General features: G+C 44.8%; 1 protein-coding gene across 4 annotated transcripts in view; it reads right to left on the bottom strand.

The window, feature by feature from the left end:
- LOC119653087 overlaps nucleotides 1-19042 on the bottom strand; it is a 168695-nt gene that overhangs the window by 42868 nt on the left and 106785 nt on the right. Inside the window, exons 1-2 of one of the 4 annotated variants that reach the window (XM_038057581.1) lie at nucleotides 7652-8563; nucleotides 1398-2129 (exon numbers count right to left, since the gene is read on the bottom strand). The exons of the other annotated variants lie outside the window; for them this stretch is intronic. Of the exons in view, the coding sequence (XP_037913509.1) occupies nucleotides 1398-1818 (421 nt within the window). The 5' untranslated portion in view covers nucleotides 1819-2129; nucleotides 7652-8563. Of the gene's footprint in view, nucleotides 1-1397; nucleotides 2130-7651; nucleotides 8564-19042 lie in introns of those variants that run through there. 4 annotated transcript variants of the gene reach the window in all.

Here is a 19042-nt window from a genome sequence, read left to right as displayed (position 1 = left end):
TGCGCCTCTTTACTGCGTAAAGGCAACTTTGAACCATGTGCTCGAAAAGTCAGGCTTTTGGGCTTCACAAGGTATTTCAAAGCTTTCAAAGTTTGGTTCCTTGAGGAACACCAAATTTTGTGCAGCTTACAAGTCTTATTGTCATGTTTTATGTAAAGACTTTAATTCGAAACAGGCGAACAACGAGGGAACAATAATATTTAAGTTCACCAAGTAAGGATTCGACAGAAAATCCAAAGGATGACAGGCCAAGTTTTGACGAGGGAGCATGGTCCTTCCCTGGGCCGTAATATGAACCTAGTTCCAATTCCAGGTGTGGTTCTTTCGATAAAGGGTAGACCAAGAACTTCGATAGAGGTACTTAAAGGAAAATCAGGCAGTCAAAGGAAGCACCAAACTACTGTGGCAGAAGTTAAGGATGATCCAGATATCACATGTATACCAGGAGTTCCAGTTAAATCCGTAGCCCTTGGTTCAGAATGATGCCAGTCAATTGCTTATGAATATAAGCAATGGGAGACGAAGTTTGTTATGCTGTTGAAATAAATTGGGTGTTCTAGGTATCATCGTCTGAATGAAGAGTTATTTGGGACAGAACCAACTTTCGGGAATACGAGTATCTACGTGAGCGGTGAAGGTGACGATTTGCTTATAATCTTCGCCTACGTTGATGACCTCAGGGTGCTCTTGAAATGGACATGATAATGTTTGAGAGCCGAGTTTTCTCACAATACGTCAACAATTCCTATGAATCAACGACGATATATCCCAGATATATTTCGAATGTTGTCATGCTAACCAGCTAGTACACTACTTGACGGGAAAGGTCTCAAAAGAGGTGGTTCGTGAAGACTAACGACCTATACTGAATGAGTGGGTCGCCTCCGGAAAACGAATCGAGGCAGACTCATCAGAAACTTAGGTCTGTTGGTATAGGTATTTCGGGAACCATTTCTTTTTCGCACTATAGAGGGAAGGAAATGGTTCCCGAAATACTGTAGATGCAGCATTCGTTTCACAATGGAAAAAAACAATTTTCAGGCGGATCATTCATAGGTTACACAAATTATGTAAATGAGTATTGGAAACGGATGTCGATCCAACTTTAACCGCTTTTTAAACATTTCTCATTTACATGATATTTGTAGGACGGAAATGAAGTACCCATTGATAGATACATAGAGGTATGTACAGGTATGACCCTGAAGATACCTATGGAATACAACACCAGATATCTGGCTCATCAACAGATTAGAGATGATATAAACTGCGGTAAGCCGATTATTTCCACCATTACGTATTTATCACTGTTCAAATTAAAACTACATAATAAATTTCTGTTTAATCAACGATTATGAGTTTGGTGGGATTAATTTCAAATTTATGCAAATGTATACCTTTACCACAAAGATTCATCTCAGAAGATGGTTGCTTATGAGGCTGTGACTGCAAATGATGAATCGTAGATTGGTGATGTTGCAGGTGTTTTTCATTCAAAAGCTGTTGCTTTTGTAATTTCTGTATTTCTCGCTGATATTTCATTAATTGTTGTCGTAGCACTTTCTCCTCATAATATTGTTTTTGTTGATAATATAAATGCAATAATTGTTGATATTCTTCGTGTAAATTTCTTTGTTTACACTGATAATCCTGTTGTAGTTGTTGATGTTGTTGGAGTTGATGTTGCCGAAGATGCGGTAATTGTTGGCAATTACCATTCTGGACACGATTTTCTTTCGAACCGCCATCTTTATGGGGTCGATTTATTGTCGAAATATTTACGAGCTTCATTAGACACACTAATAGTAGCAACAACATTAGACTTTTAATAGATACATGTAGTGATTTTATGTTAACATAAAATCAAGCAACAAAATAATCTTTTTTTTTCACGTTTCACACATGAATGTCATCCTTTTTGGTTTATGAACCAGCATGTAGTTAGTAGTTTAAAATAATTTTGGTTGAGCATAGATTTTCACTTTCAAGTTATTAAAACACACTTAAAATAGGCACTTAATATGTTTCTTACTAATTTCACTATAAAATAATATAACAAGCTTTGCTTGAGTCAGTATTACACACACTAAAACATTTTCTTAAAACTGTACAGTATTTAATATTCACTTCTATAAAAATATTCAAAACCTTGGTTATGAGATTGTTCCTTTGAGTATTATTTGCAGAACAATTCAAATGAACAAATGCCTAACAAGAGCTCTAGATAGATATCTGGCAATGCCTAGCAGCCATATTGACAATGCAATAAGCACATCTGCTGTCAGTTGTCATCATTATTGCTTGCCATTTCATTACGAAGAAAATTATGGTACATTCTTGTAGCCCAAGCTGGGCAATGTCCAAAAATCACACACAGATATTTACAATAAATTATACTTTCTAGAAAACTTTTGCTTTTTCTTTTTTGGGAATATTGTTTTATATCTGAAGCCGCATATAAACAATAAATCATTGAGTTGGAATGTTCGAAATGTGCTTAGGAGAAATATGAAGGAAATAAAACTATATCAATTTCTCCTCTTAATATTTTTTCCCAACAGATTTATATACTAAAATCTGATTGATCTTTGGATGGTCGAGGAGAGATGCTATTTATAATCGGTTGAACTATGATCAGCGCACTATTACATCAATCTATAGGGACGTATCACATATGCAACCAAGTTTTGTAACAAATCGTAATGAGATAACGAGAAATACCAAAGTTCATTATTTTGATCTCTATTGAATCATTGAATTCACTTTCATGAGCTGACAGATTGTATGGTATTCATCTCCCAGTTTGAAGATAAGGAATCAATGTCTGAACCAACTTTTAGAAGAATGTTCCGTATTGCAAACTAATGGCTCCAGTTTAATTTTGTTTGGTAATTGAGCTAAGGTTGAGCTCAACTCCACGACTCTGAGGACCTGGAGGTTCTTCATTCAACTAGAGTCTCAGGGGGTCGTCAACGATCCTTAACGAGGAGTGACGTCCCTGAGGTGTCCAGACAAATACTTCTGAGCCCCTAGTTGGCAATATACCTGCGTCCTAAGTAATAGCCTTAAGGTTTCTCGGTGAAGAGCGACTCCTAGTGACACATTGGAAGTCCCCGACAACTCTTTGTCAACGCTGTTGGAATGAAGTGAGCCTAATTAGCGCTGACTCGTCCGTGAGTTCTGAGATCAGCTAAGCGTAGGTCAGCTTTAAGCCAACTGAGGTAGTGGCTTTACCTCCGAAGGTGTACCCGTTATTGACTATTGTGGTCCATCCCTTGTGTACCTGGTACAATTTCCATGGAGAAAAAACTTATAAATCTCTGGAGATAGTAAGGAAGGAGAAAGAGATTGTTGGGTTGGGGACGCAACACGAGAACGCATCACTCGCCGCAGCGCTTAGGAAAGTTGGCAAGGGCTGACATATCCGAGAAACCAGAATGCGCACAGCCAAATAGGGAGACTCTCAAAGTGATGCGGCATCCGGGACGGAGACGGCAATTCCAGTACCCAGCAGTGCTACTGTTCCGGAGAGAGGCACAGAGGAAATCGCAGAAACTGGGCAGATGACTTTGGATGTAAGCCGAATAGAAGCGCTGTCGACTGGCCTTGCGAAAGCCGAAGAGGCAAAGCGCATGAGGTCTGCAACAAACTTATGAAAACCGGGCTGATGGAGCTGGAGGAACTCCTGGACCTCTCTTCTTCTACAGGTGGACAGGGAGCAACAGAAGATTTGTGAAAAGCAGAAACAACTACCCTTCCTTCTAAGGGCACCCTAAACGACAAACGGATCATAGATAGAGCAGAGTGAACTTAAGGAAGGCGATGCGAAAAAACGGGTTTGAGGGAGACTTCATCCATGTAGTCTCTAGCGCTCAAAAGAAAAACGCACAGAAAAGACGAACACGAATTGTGGAGCACCAAAACATTATTAAACCGAAGGAAGGCAAGACCTTTGGAACTTTTGGAAGTCCTCAACGAAATGTACTATAAGATCAAACCCGAAGACAGTAAAGCAAAAGTTTCCTGATGCTATTAGCAAGGAGGTGTATCGTAAGCACCTTGCACAAGTACAGAGACGGGGAGCTTCTCTCTAGAAGTCCGAGATCTTGACTATTTCACAAAAAAAGATCGAAGTAGAAGAGGCCATTAAATGTGAATGTCCTTTTTGATTTCTTGAAGCCAATACTCGTTGTGGTGGAAGTTTTCAAGCAATACGTGCGGAGACTACTTAACAAGAGGAAAATCAGAATCGATTACGAATTCGGGCGGCCTCTACTATGGGCTACGGATGATTAGATTATGGGCACACCTCTGCAATTTGTCGGGAATTTGTAAGGAAGGCAGCTTGCTGCATATGCAGACAGGTAAGTCACACAGCCCAGGAGGACACCCCAACATGGCAAACCAAAATTGCTGGAAAGATTGCCATAAGCTTCCCTGTTTGACACAACGTTTAAATGACCGGTAGGAGACAGGAGGCAGAATGACAGAGTATAGATCAGCCGAAAGGTGACTCCGCAGTGCGATAAACAAAAGCAAAGCTCGCTACTCGTAGGGTCTAATGGGAGGGGTGAATAAAAATCAGTGTGGACTCGATTATAAACTGGTAACCCGAAAATCGCGGCTCTGTGGAAAACTTGTCCACTTAGTGCCAAACAGATGGACCATATTGTACAGGCATTGTTCTCTCTACATTTCGTATGGCTTGAGGACAGTAGCGCGGAAGGCTTCGAGGTTTACCCAATTTTCTCTATAAAAGAGTTGGAAAAGTCTGTCCTGCCTATTAAAAACAATAAAGCGCCAGGACCCGATGGTATTCTGGCAGAGGTATACAAACTGATATTCCACCACTCAGATCTATTACTTGGCGCATTCAAGGATTAACAAAGGGAAAGGGGACTCTAAACTACCGGCTACTCAGGGTACTTATCACGGAGTAGGGGGATCCGTGGTGGGTACTGCAATGCCAGTCGTAGATGCGTAGAAGCAACGATTTCGACGAATAGTAGTCATCCTAACGCTTAATGTCTGATCTGCCTTGAATTGCGTAAGATGGAAAGACTTACTGGACATACTAGACAATTCCACGTACTGGACTATCTCTTACGGATATTGAGGAGAGATAGCGAGCCGACAAGGCTACAGCTGGAGTATTGGCCTTAAGTCGCTAATGGCAAACACTGGGGGCCCTACATCTAGCTGACGACATCTTCTACGCCCTGTGTAACGCTCTGCGTCACATAGGTATAGGCTGATGCTCTTGGCAAGGAGGTGCATCATAAACGCCTTACGTAAATACAGAGACCTGAAGCTTTCCTGATAGCGATTATCGCACTGTCGCCGAATCAGCCATGACAGTGATCGCAGAAGTGACTCCCGTTGCTCTTCTTGCTAAGGAAGCTAAAGTTATCTACAAGCGCAAAGGAGAAGACTGAAGAGAAATGGTTTCTTGTGAAGAACGATAACATACACCAAATAAGTGGAAACTCTTGACTGGGGGCATGATCCCCTGACAGTGTATCCTGCAATGGGATTGGGGACAACGCCAATCACACCACTTACTTGTGGATGGCCGAATGAGATTAGTCAATAGCTTTATGCAGACGTAGAGGAGCTCTATTCTTATATGATGGTAAGGAACACTGCTGTTGGCGTGTTGCGCATTACGTTCGGGGTCTTCTTGTTGCAAAGAAGGTAGAGCTTGGCATGCAGTGCCTTGTACTAATAGTTCCCTTCTTCCTCTCCCCCACGTTATTGAGAAGAATTCCCTGACACGCTTGGCACGCTAATAGCAATGTGCTTTTGTACTCTGAAAAGCTAAGTGGTAGCAGATGCGAATCCAGTCTCGGGTTGCTTCTAACAGCTATCGTGAAGCGCTCTCTTGACCTGGGAGTAGGTTTCTGACACACTTCTAAATGTAAGACTTCAGTCCAGGTTAAGGAGCATCATCAACGGAGGTTTTCGATATATTTAAGAAAGATACTTTCTACCAGCAATAACATTCAGTTCAGGGAAGGCTTCCTAAAGGTGACATTGTGATCGTGATGGGTGGTCTGAACGTCGATATATTGAGTAACCCGCCTGAAAATATCGGCAAGCATTGGGCTTCCATCAAAAATGTTTTCTCGGGAACTAGAAGGGGCGTCATAAGATCTGGCTGACTGCGGAACGGTGAACGGAAAGGGTGGAAGGCTCTATTGGCTGCTGCAAGTGATGGCGGCGCGATGACGCGTTCAACTGCGATTTCGAACGAAATCCCAAGAAGTTCAACGTAGTTTGCGCCATGACAAGAGAGAAATTGCTATTGCGTTGATCAGGGAAGAGGATGATGCCGCATTACGAAATGACTTCAGAAGTATATATCCTATCACGAAAGAGTTTGCATGTGGTTGCAAATCTTTCTATAGTCTTGTGAAGGACATCAACGATCGATTTCTTCTTCATGATGACGAGCAACTGAAGAGGTCGAAAGATCACTTCACCACAGGTCTTAATAGTATCACATCTTTTGGATGAAATAGGTAGTCACCGTAACACTTTTCTTCCAAGCAGAAGAGAAATTATTTCGACGCTCAATACACCCAAATGGAGTAGAGTCGCTGAGCTTGGAGGTCTCGCCGTAGAGATCTTTGTAGTACGCGGGCCAGAATTTGACAAAGTTCTTTTTCTTTCTGTCCTAGCCTTAGAACTCACTTTCTTCAGTCTTATTCTCGACAGTGCCATTGGTACAGTGACTTACATGTTACTTTCAACTTGATTCCAGCGCAATCTGAGCAATTGAGTCCCAAGCTGTTTAGAGCAATCTTGGCAAGTGAATTCTCGTTAGCGTGAATTGCGTGACCATATCAGTGAAGACGCAATTTTTCCATGATCGATGCAATCCCATATCGACCGGGGATATCCTCATGTCAGATGTGATCGCAACATCTTCGCATCCATTTTCGCGAAGCGTCGTTCATTGATATAATGTTGGATATATGTATAATTTCACATGTAGGGTTAGGGTAATGAAGAGTGATGTTTGGTATATTTTTTTTTGTAATATCGCTTTTTAAAAAAAGTAATGTGATATCACATCACTTTCTAACGTGATGTTTAGCTCATTTCTACCCCAAATATTTTTTCTAGAAGAAAAACACCTTTGAAAACATTTAACAGCAGGTATTCTAGCGAAAAAATACCTTCTGGCTCGGTTTTCCAATTTACCGTCCCAGTCAGTCAAAGTCAATCCCACGCAATGGTCTAATAATATCTGCAAATTTTTGGCATACGTTCAAATTTGCGAAAATATTATTTTTGCGAGAATGGTTAGGATTTTCAGTGAATATCCAGAAAAAAATTTCCTTTCAATAAAAGTGAAAAGAAAGGTGGAGGCGACTGTCTAGGGGCTTTAGACAGCTAAGAAGACATGCTGCAGCCGTTCAGACGATAGAGATGATATCAGGGTGTATTATCTTAAGGGGATGTTTCCAGAGTTGCAGATAAAATGTGTTGTAAAGTAATTATGCATTTTTTTGGGTTATTGCCTGGTGTCATATAGTATATGACAATTCAAGCGAATTATCTGTTTGTTCGGGACATAAACTCAATCAGATATTTGCATGAGTAATCTGCATCAGATAGTGTACGTGAAAGATACTTGTATCCATACTTATTTTCTTTCTGAGAATGGGAATTACGTCCCCTTTGTTCGAAACCATTCGATCCGAGGATAGTCCAGGATCTTCGGTTTACTTCGACCGACACGCCTTTCGCGCTCACATTGGCATATACATATGCACCACTGTTCAAATTCACATTAACAAAGTCCTCATGGATGATTCACACACAATATCTTTGATGATTATTCACGATTAAAGATGGTTCATGTCACACTGGTGAAAGCGAAAAACAACACAATCAAATTCTCCCAACAGAAGCACAACTCCAAGCGTGTTATGCAATCTAGAAAGCATTTTCCCGTCTTTCCCCGTTGCAATCTCCAAAAGTGTTATTGGAAAAACCGCGGAAATCACTAGACGAACCAGAACAACGATCGAATCTTTAGATATTCACTAAAAATAGCGATTTGCGGAAGTGTTCTCGTGAAAACTGATGCACTGGTTCGTGAAAACCGTGAAATGTTCTGATGACCGAAGATAAGAACACGCTCTAGACCCGACTTATCTACACACTGTGCACGATCAACAGGAAAATTATTCGAACGCGATAAGAAACATATTTGAATGTGTCACATATGTTTAGTAATTTCTCTGGAAACTATGGAAAATGGGTATTTTCTTGAATTTTAACCACCGTTTTTCGCGGTCGCGCCGAACATGATCACTTCTCTGGTAAGCGTACATCATCAATTAAAATGAAGCAGGCGGGAGTGTATCTGGTGTATGCTCGCTTTATTTAAGTCTATATTAAGATAGAGGAAAATAAATACAAGTCTAGGGGCGGCAAACACAAGAGGACGGCACATATGTGTTTCACAGTAATATGGGAAAGTTTTAGAACAGCGGATTCTGGCAATATCACGTCACTTTGATTGGTAATCCTTGCATTGCTCAATTGACACCACAGTTCAAAAACGTTTCAATCCGGGTTGAAGGCTAACGTGACCAATTTTCTCACGTCCTTATCCCTTCGACCGAAAATCTTCATAATCAACCCCGCAAGGATTCACTCTGTCCCTTCTCAAACTGTCCGAAAAAACTAGCATTCACTACACCAGAGTATCGCCGAACAACCGAGTACATAGTCACTTAGCCGTCCATATGTTAGGGTGGAATTAACTTAGGGGTCTCCCTCGGCGCACTGAATCAACTTGAAACTTGCCGCAACACATGAACCCTCCCCTCCCTCCCCGCCTTACCGTACTCTATGCAGCGCACACTCATATTCTCTAGTTTAAATTTGAATTGATGTCAATTGACGGCAATTGGAAATGATTGCTGAGTTCCTATTGCCGACATACCATAAACTGGACGAACTCAACATGTAAATGTGTTTATTGCCACATACACTTTGGCACATATCCAGTTCACTCAAGGAGTTGAATTTTGCATATAATATTGGGAATGTACATTAATTTTCAACGTAAACAAAATTGTCGAGAGAATGAAACCCAACGAACAATTTTATGCTTGCTCAAAGGTAAGCAACGCTCCAAGGTGAAGGTTTGATGATTCGGAAATTGAAACCCTTCAAACTTGCACTTTTATGTTAAGCAAAAAGAAAATGTGTGCTCAGAACATTGATTTTCTATTCAATATTGAAGAGAGCAGCTCTCTAACAACTTTAGAAATGAATTCAAATAAAATTCTAGAAGAAAACATGGAGAGGCTGGAGGTGAGCTAGTCGACTACGTATAACCCAGTTTGGTTTAGTTGGGCATTTTCTGAGTATGAGTTCTGTTTCACATTAAGTTTGCACTTTTTCACCCTTTACTCCCCTATTAAGCAAACGGTATCAAATCTAACGTGTTTTGTAAAGTGCTAATTGAGACCTTTCATTTGATACCCCACACGGCTATATTTGGGAAAAATAATTTTGTCAACCCTCTTTGTATGGAGACCCCCACCCCCTCCCTTAAACTCTGTATAAAATTATGGCATTCATGGGAGGGTGGCGGCCTGGTCTGATTATGCTTCAGGTTAAATTTGCATAATTCGGCAAGTCCTCACATGACCTCCGCGTGGTGGCCGCTGGAAACCGTCTTCGGGCGGGCCAAGAATGCCGGGTTGGGAGTAGGCTCATCCAACTGACGAGGATCTGCTTGTCTGCTGGTCATGTGTTAGGGGCAAGTAGATCTGGCGGGGAGATGGACTGAAGCAACAGCCCGGGGATCGTCCTCCCTGCACCGGAGAAGGTGCTAATAGGACCCCAAGCCAAGGTGGAACAGCATACGCTGAGGGCTGCGTGGCCAATGGGGAGCTTGGTCTTTAGTATGCGAACTCTGAATACCTTGGGCACCTTCCCGGACTACTCGTGGGACCAAGACATGGACTCAATTAACAAAAAAACTAAAACGACGATAGAAGAGGAGGCGATGATACCAGGCGCATCATCGGAGGACGAGCTGCTGGACTCCAGCCAGGAGACAGTGGCCGTCGAGAGCAGTACACTCGGTGAAAGCCGTAGCACCGTTGTGCTGAAACCAACCGCAGGGACCTCCCGGAGCAAGGCGTCAGACGGACTAGTGGCTTCCAGCCTGGAACCCACTGCCGTCAGGCTGGGTGTAGCGAGTACCAGACATAGTACTCCTGACCCGAAGCCCTCAGCGTCGGGGGATTGCTCGATAGCGAAAACCGACAAGAATGTCGGTAGCCGGAAACCGGCTAAGAAGCGAAGATCCACGGGTGTCCTGCTCAAAAGCCAGTACCAGAAGGCCATGCATATTCTCGGCAAGATTGCCAAGAATAAGGAGGCCGGTACTGTCGACGAGCGGGATGAAAAAGACCTCGCTAAATACCAGGCGATTGTTGATGAATACAACAGCAAACGCCGGGCTGACGAGCAGAAGGCGAAGCCCATCGCTCTAAAACGCAACCGATCTCAAGACGAGGTCGAACAAGATAAGAAGCGGAGCAGAGTGGGCAAGAGCGCAGACGCCAAGCAACATACGGAGGAAATTGTACAGCAACCGTCAGCCGGCGGGCCACGTACTTACGTGTGGCGCTGGCGGATGGCAATTCTGCTAGTGGCAAACTAACGCTGGAGGTGTGGACCAGTGTTGAGGCTAGGCTGTCGGGCATGGTCTATGAACATCTCGTGGAGACCGGAGGCAATCACCCGAGACTCATTCCCCACTTTGATTCATCTCAGGTGGTCCCTGGGTTCCACGTAATAGCTTGCATGGACCAGTTCTCTAAGGACTTTCTCGGCTCGTGTGTCGCTAAGATCAGCGACGCCTGGGAGGACGTTAAGCTCAAGATTATCCCTTACGACGAGATTCCCAGGAGACCGGTCGCTCGCATCTGGTTGCCGAAGATCCGCATGGAGAAGGACAAGCTTGTCCATTTCCTGCGCCTTCACAACCCCGGGATTCCCATGGACGACTGGGTTGTTATAAAGGAGGAGGAACCTCAGATAAACAGCCAGCCCGTACTACTCCGCATAAACGAGGAGTGCCTGGAGGCACTGAACTGGTTCGGAGTCAGGAATGCCAAAGTAAAAGTGTTCCGCTCTGCAAAACCGGACGACGACCTTGACCTAATCGACGCCGCCAACGAGCTGCTGGAGGAGATGACGATCGACGGTCCGACGGGGGCTGACAAACCCCCCACGCAAGCAGATCATGCTGAGGGTAACGCAGATAAATCTGCAGCACTCGAAGTGCGCCTCGGCTAATCTGCTCGTCTTCCTCTTAGAGGAAGACATCGACATCGCATTAATACAGGAGCCCTGGGTCAGAAGCGACCGAATCATCAAAGGGCTCCAAAGCAAATATTTTAATTTATTCCACAGCACAGGAGACGCTGCTCAGGCTAAACCTAGAGCATGTATTCTTGCGAGGAAGAGTCTGCACGCTTTCCTGTGCCCCGACCTGAGTTCCAGTGACCTAGTTGTGGTCAAGCTGGAGCAGGTGGGGGCAGGGAACGTGTATATTTCCTCGGCGTACCTGGCTCATGACCGATCAGCTCCGCCAGAAGAACTACACCATCTGACGAACACCATAACAGCAAAGAAAGCCAACCTGCTGATAGGCTGCGACGCAAATGCAAGGCATACGCTTTGGGGCAGCTCCGAAATCAACGAAAGAGGTGAGTCATTCTTTGATTTTATTATTACTTCAAATCTATCGGTGTCTAACAGGGGCAGGTCACCAACCTTTCATTTCCCCTGCTCGGAGAACTGTGACGGTTGGGAGGAGGTCCTTGATATCACCCTAATAACCGACAACGGGATTCTTAGGGTGAAGGACTGGAGAGTGTCTGACCAGAGATCCTTCTCTAACCACAGTTGGATACTCTTCAGTCTAGATCTCGCCGCAGAGGTTCCCAAGCCCTTTAGAGACCCCCGGAGGATCGACTGGAGAAAGTTTGGTCAGGTAATTAAGAACAAACTCTTCGGTGCGCAAATTGGTAGGATTGGCACGACAGACCAACTGGAGTCAAAGGTCGGGGCTCTGGAGAAGGCATTTGATACCGCCTTCAAAGTCTCGTGCCCTGCTAAGTACAGCAAAAAGACCTTGCCACCGTGGTGGAACGAAGATCTCTCTAGTCTCAGGAAGCTGACCAGAGAAATCTTCAACATCTGCTACAGGCAAAAATACTGGCAGCCATACAAGGACTGCCTAAAGAAGTACAAGTCGGCCATCAGGACCGCCAAGAGGCGATCTTGGCTAGACTATTGTCAGAACATTGAAAGCACTAGTGAATCCGCGAGGCTCAATAAGATTCTGTCCAAGGAACATAGAGTCCATAGAGTGCTGAAGACCCTAGAACGCGTCCTGGACATTCACTTAAGGACGATTATGGAGATAACGCCTTTCTCTAAGTCCCAGCATGCCTACCTCAAAGGAAAATCCACAGAAACCGCCCTCCACGAGGTAATTGGCACGGTTGAGCGGTCGCTGCAGTACAAGCAGTATACTCTTGCTGCCTTCTTGGATATAGAAGGAGCTTTCAACAACGTCAGTACCAACGCCATCAAGGAAGCCTTGACCGGTATTGGATTGGAGGGGTATCTCACGCAATGGATTATATCCATGCTGAGTACCAGGATAATCCAGTCCGATCTGGGAGGCAACCACTTGACCAGAGCTGTGAACAGAGGCACGCCCCAGGGTGGTGCTATCTCACCGGTGCTCTGGTTAATAGTAATGGACAAAATTTTACGTACATTGGACAGCAGCGGGGTGAAGGTGGTGGCGTATGGAGACAACTTGGTGATATTAGTATCAGGGATGTTTCTGTCCATTATGAGCGACATCATGGAAGGAGCGTTGCGAAAGGTGTGCCTGTGGGCCGCAAGATGCGGACTCAGCATAAACCCAACCAAAACGCAGATGCAAAGTGGAAGACCGGCGGCGTGTTGCAAGACTATGACATGATATTCTTTACGACGGACGGATCAAAGATGGCCTATGGAGTCGGCGCGGGGATTTTCTCGAATACACACGGTGTATCCAAGTCGTATGGTCTCCCAGGTTTCACCAGTGTATTCCAGGCGGAAGTACTGGCGATATTGGAGGTCTGTCGATGGCTGGAGCGTGATTCGAGCCCCAAGCGTAACATAGCGATTCTGACCGACAGCCAAGCGGCCATCAAGGCCTTGTACTCAACGACGACATCTTCCCGGTTGGTGGGGCAGTGCGGAGACACGCTCAACCATCTGGGCGGCACGCTCAAGATCACTCTCCTTTGGGTTCCCGGGCATAGGAACATAGAGGGGAGTGAGCGGGCTGACGGATTGGCCAGGCAAGGCTCTGCTCTTGGCAGTCCCTCGGGGAATACAGTCGGTGTTCCGCTGGCGGCTGTCGGGGGCCGAGTCTACTCGCACTACCTAGCAGCCGCGGGCCTGAGATGGCGAAGGCTTACAAGCTGTGCCAAATCAAGGAGAATTTGGCCCGCTTATAACATAGCCTGATCACGAGAGCTCCTGTGCCAGACGCGTGCAAATGCATTCAATATTACGGCGGTCTGCACGGGACACTGGCCCGTAGGGGACCATGCCGCTAGGCTCGGCTTACCCTACAACTCGCATTGCCGAAGCTGCGGAGAAGGAAGGGAAACCCTCAAGCACTTTCTCTGCGATTGCCCAGCTCTGGCTCGAGCCAGGCTGCGGACACTGGGTAAACCATTCTTTGGGGACCTCAGTGAGATTTCTAGCTGCAGAGTCGGAGAGCTGCTTTCCTTCGTGAATACTACGGGCTGGCTCTGAAGATCCGAGCCAGCTGGACTCTGCTTCCCTGTTCCTATAACAACAGTCACGGTCTTAGGAGTTTGTGGCATCAAAACGGCGCACCAAAGCGCTAATTGGGCTCCTCGGAGCGGCCACTGATACCTACCCCCCCATGGGAGGGTACTTTGAGGCCTAGCCACCATATAGTGGAAACTTCGTGCTTTTTTTTTCAGATTTTTCGATTGAGTAGTTTCTGAGATTGAATACACGAAAATAATTATCACTTTCCAGTCACCAAGTTTGGTGTCAATCGCTGTTACTGTCTCCGAGAAAAATGCGTGTGACGGACAGATAGCCAGACAGATTTGTGCGGAGTAGCCAGATATCTGATCAGGCGCCGAGAACGCCTGTTCAAAAAACACGGAAAGATGCCCTACAAACTGGTCATTCATTAGCCCATAGTGGAGTGACTACAACTGGTCGGGACATGTCGCAAGACTTAGTGTTTGATCCATTTAGGAGAAGCTCGACCATCCTTTGATCTCCTCCGAAATCAACGTTGATGACGGAAGGAAATCAGGGAAGCATCCGGAAGGCTAATAAATCCGGAAGTGTCCAGTGGGAAAACCAAACAGAGGAGCAATGCCAGAATAAGGACGAATCATCGTTTGTCCTACTCGGAGGTAAAATAGAGTTGTCCGAATTTATAAAGGAAAAACACAATGTGCACCAGGCCATCAAAAACATTGTCCGTACCATTCGTGTACTATACAATAGTGCCAAGGACAAAAGAAATGTCCCGAAGAAATCAAGCGTCACCCAGGCAGCACAAGTGACAGCCCCTAAAAATCCAAAGGGTGGTAAGCTTGAAAAGAGGAGTAGAGAGGGCGCAAACGATTCTTTCGGATCCCCACAGGACGCCCTCTCACCGGCAAAGGGGAAGACAAATAAAATTATCAAAATCGTGGAAACTGCGGCGTCGGCTCCAATCGACCCAAGGGAGATAAAGCCCCAAAAAAGAACCAAGGAAGCATGGACCAAGGTTGGGAGAAAGAAGAATGCGACGCATAAAAGAAGATTAAGGCCCGAATTAATGATCATCTCCAAAAAGGTGATATGATTTACGCCAAAATCCTCAGGAAGGTCAAATCTGATCCTGAGCTGATGGACCTTGCCAGCCAAAGCAGACGCTCCCAAAAAGCAGATTTGATTCTGGAGCTGGAGAAGTCTCCGAGCAAAACGGTAGAAAATTTCCTCGGCAAGGTGGAGAAGTCCTTAGGAGAAGAAGCATAAGTACGGGCTAGAAAATAGGAGATTGTTATACCATGTAAGGACATTGATGAAATTACAACCAAGGAGGATATCCGCGACACCTTAGAGAAGTAGTTCGGACCACTTGGTTTCCAAGATCCCTAAATCAGGGGACTGAGGAAGGCATATGGTGGCAGACAAACGGCAACTATAAGCTTACCAGTTGCTTCAGTTCAAACTGCTCGCGGCTGGTAAAGTAAAAATCGGTTGGGCCGTTTGCCGACTCAGGGAGCAGGAGTCCCTCAAGCCCTGCTTTAGATGCCTGGAATTTGACCACATAGCGGCGAAATGCACCGGTGACCGTGACAAGTCAAAAAATCGCAGAAAATGTGGGGGAGATGATCATATATTCCGGAAGTACAAGGCTGACCATGAATGTATGCTTTGCAAAGAAGAAAAGGACGACGACTGTCGGCGCGAGAAACGTTGCAGGTAGCAGCAGGCGCCCACTATTTAGGAAAGCCTAGGACGCAATGAAAAAATGAGCTTTTTTAGGGATTTGAGAGTCCTAAGTCCGCATCAATTGACGCCGGATCGGACTAAATCGAAAGCAACTTGCTCCCACTCTTGATGGTACACGGACTCCTCTTTTTGGGTTTAACACTCAAGTTTCCTAAATTAAAAGAGGGACGAAGACGGCTACGTTTTCTTACCAGGGTAGAGGCAACTCTTCAGACGCTGCCTCACCTCTGCCCTGGGAGCAGCGTGACCAAAGCGGTTCGCAGATGTTATACTCTCCCTTTTATAATTCGCAAAAGACGACAAGGGCACGACGCCTCAATTGATGCGGACTTAGGACTCCCCAATGCCTAAAAAAGTTGTCTAGCTCCGACCAAGCTTTGGTCTGAACTTTAGGCGGATTTACGTTGATTATAATTCGTACCCTGGCGAAAATACTGGGTATGATAGTTTGGGATGCAGAAAGTCGAAACCCCAAATCCTAGTGGATAATTTCAACGTGTGCGCTGGAATTGCACTTGGTGCTTGTAGATACCACCGCCGGTCGCCGGTCGCCTGAACAATCAAAACTGACAGACTAACTGCATCCCATCCATGTTACGACCACCGGTCAAATGCCGACTCTTCAGGCATAACTGACAGGCCGAATTGAACGTGGAAAGCGGGCTTTAAACCTTATGACCTGCCGATGGATATAGGAGGACGATAGATAATTGACGAAGCGATCGATAAAGCGCAAGCGCAGATCAAAGTTCGGATATCCGCTCGCTCTTAAAGGGATGACATCGGATCCTTGAGCGGTGACATCGATTGCTCAAAGCAGCAATAAGGTGCCATAATTGAAACCTCGGACCTCTGTAACACCCTCAATGTGAACTTCGGAATATCTCCCACGGAGGTGGTACGCGGTACTCTGCTTCGATTATTTGAAGAATTTTTGTTACAAGATGACATGCCGCCGAATTCGCAAATATCTCTTGAGAAATTTGGAGAGTATAGATGTTTCCGTCCAACATCGACGGCGTACCAACACCGCGGAGGGATCTTGATTCACAAGGACCCAGCAACGTGCTCACATATGTTTATCAGGGTCGACCGTGTGAAAAAGCCTCTGGAATCTCCGTATGAGGGACTATTCAGAGTGGTTGTAAGTTTGTCAGATCAAGTTTTCAGTGTCGAACAGTTGAGGTCCGTCCATCGAAGCACCTTTCGATCCGGACCCCGAGCAGCAGAGTCGACCGCGAAATTAGACAAGAGTTAAGGCATATCCAGGCTTGTAGTCGAAGGGAGTCACGTTCGAAACAGAACCATCACAATATTCGAATCGAGAGAGAGGTAGACTACAAGCTTTTGGACGTCGAAAAAGTCTGCATTGAATGAGTGGTCTGTTGCCTTAGAGAGTAGATCTTTTTAAAGAGACGCTTTAAATCTCCCATATACCGATATCTTCCGAAAGCATGTAAGCGTCATTGAATGATCTAATGAATATAGAGAGTGAGAGAAAAAGAATGAAACTGCCGATGTTTATGACAAAGACTCGAAGTGGATGCTGTTTGAAGGGAAGGAGGGATTGTAGAAGCGGCAACTGCGGGTCACACTTTAGCAAAAGGCAATCTCCATTGTAGAGTGAAGTAAACTTCTGAGGAAGATCCGGAGAGAAGTGAAGCATATCACCAGTAACCGACAGTGATTTAGAGGTGTTTAGGATTTGAAGGGTTATCTATTGTGCTCATACAAGGAGCAATGTGTCAGAGGGTGCATAGAATATCTCCACTACTTGGATGAAAATGGTTAACGTCATTCCAGAAGAAAAAATCATTCAAACTGACTTTTGCAAGTCAGCAGGCAAACTCCCAGTCATCGGTATCCTTCGACTGTATTGCTTCCATAGTGAATAACAGATAACACAATGGGTTGCCAACTCATGCACGTTTCGATGACCAACTTACCACTGAACCCGATAAGGGCACGCCTACCATATAAAGACACTCCCCTCAAAACAAGAGAGAATGCTTGAAGGAACTCTGCTCAGCGGGGATTTAAGTAAGTGGGAGAACACATTTAGAATTGCTATGACTCAGTGGCTGTTCATCCCCGTAGATCACGTGCCTTACTCTCTTGCTGAAAATGACAGTGCTGACAGTAGGCAATTCCCGTAGTCACCGAAGACTATTTGCAGTAGAATAAGCAGACTCCTGGTTTGGTCGAAATATCGAATAAGACCCTTAAGCTGGCTGTGAAGTCTAAGACCAGGTATGTTCGAGGTGAACACGTCAGAGGGAAAATTTAGCACACCATAGAGGAGACAGAAGCTCTGATATGGGTGCCTAAAGCGAGCCATCCGCCTATACACTCATTTGTTTTCTAGACGCTATGAAGAAAATGTTGAAGCGGATAATCTGCAATAGATTGCTCCTACTTGTTAGAGACAAAGACGAAGGAAGTATGGATTCCAAAGAATACCCCTGAAGAAATGTTGACACCGCCAAGTCTGACGTGAAAAATGGCATACAACCAACGTTATGACCGAATCTACCCGGGATACAACCGGAGAAGCGGAAGAGACCAGGAAAGCGTGGTTATGATTGACGGAATAGAAGAAATTAGACCTATTTAGATTGAGGTAGCTGCGCCTTGTGATGTAATATGTGATGGTAGTTCCACGGGATAAGGGGTGGGGGAAAAATAGGGTTGATTTTAGTGGGTTAACATTAGTGTGTCCGGACCAGTTCGTGGACCTTCATACTGATCAGCTCAGCAATGGAATCTATTGTCAGAAAAGTGGATAATAACCACGGGCGAACGCAATGGTCACCACGTTGCCTCATAGTGTATTACTACGGTTTTTAATGAAGTGCCCTAACTGACTTCAAGGCTTAGATTCAATTGAATCAACGACGCAATAACTGGTGCATAATCTAGGGCTGTCTTAGTAAGGAACCCCAAACTCGGTTTTGCGGCGCAGTCATCCAATTTGACATCACTAGTCGCGACGTCCGAGCTGGAGTATTTTCACTCATACGGATTAGATGTCCTGTCAAACGCTGTCTATTGAGCTGAACTTATTCCAAAACCAATCGGTCGCGCTACCGTTCATAGATTTCTGTGCTGGGTAGGCCTCGTAGTGGTCTATCCTCTTATAGGGGGGCCAAGAATTCTAACTCTTTTTCAGGAAAATTCGACTGATATATAATGACAGATAAAAAATACATTTATGAACTGATTATAAGAAGCAAATACTAATCAATCTAAAGGAGGCATATGAAGCCATTTGATAAAAAATTAGCCCCAAATGACGTTTGACATTTGGAATGTGCCAATCGATAATACATTGTTATCGATTTTTTTCTATAAAAAGCTGAAATTTATCTTTTATATGATATGATGATATCGAATCTTCAATCTATCAAATGTTATTAGGAAGCTATAACAACATTTT

The sequence above is a fragment of the Hermetia illucens genome, chromosome 3 (assembly GCF_905115235.1).
Source record: "Hermetia illucens chromosome 3, iHerIll2.2.curated.20191125, whole genome shotgun sequence".
NCBI classification, from domain to species: Eukaryota; Metazoa; Arthropoda; class Insecta; order Diptera; family Stratiomyidae; genus Hermetia; species Hermetia illucens.
Note: the sequence above shows the minus strand (reverse complement) of the source record. Positions and strands in the feature narration are given on the sequence as shown.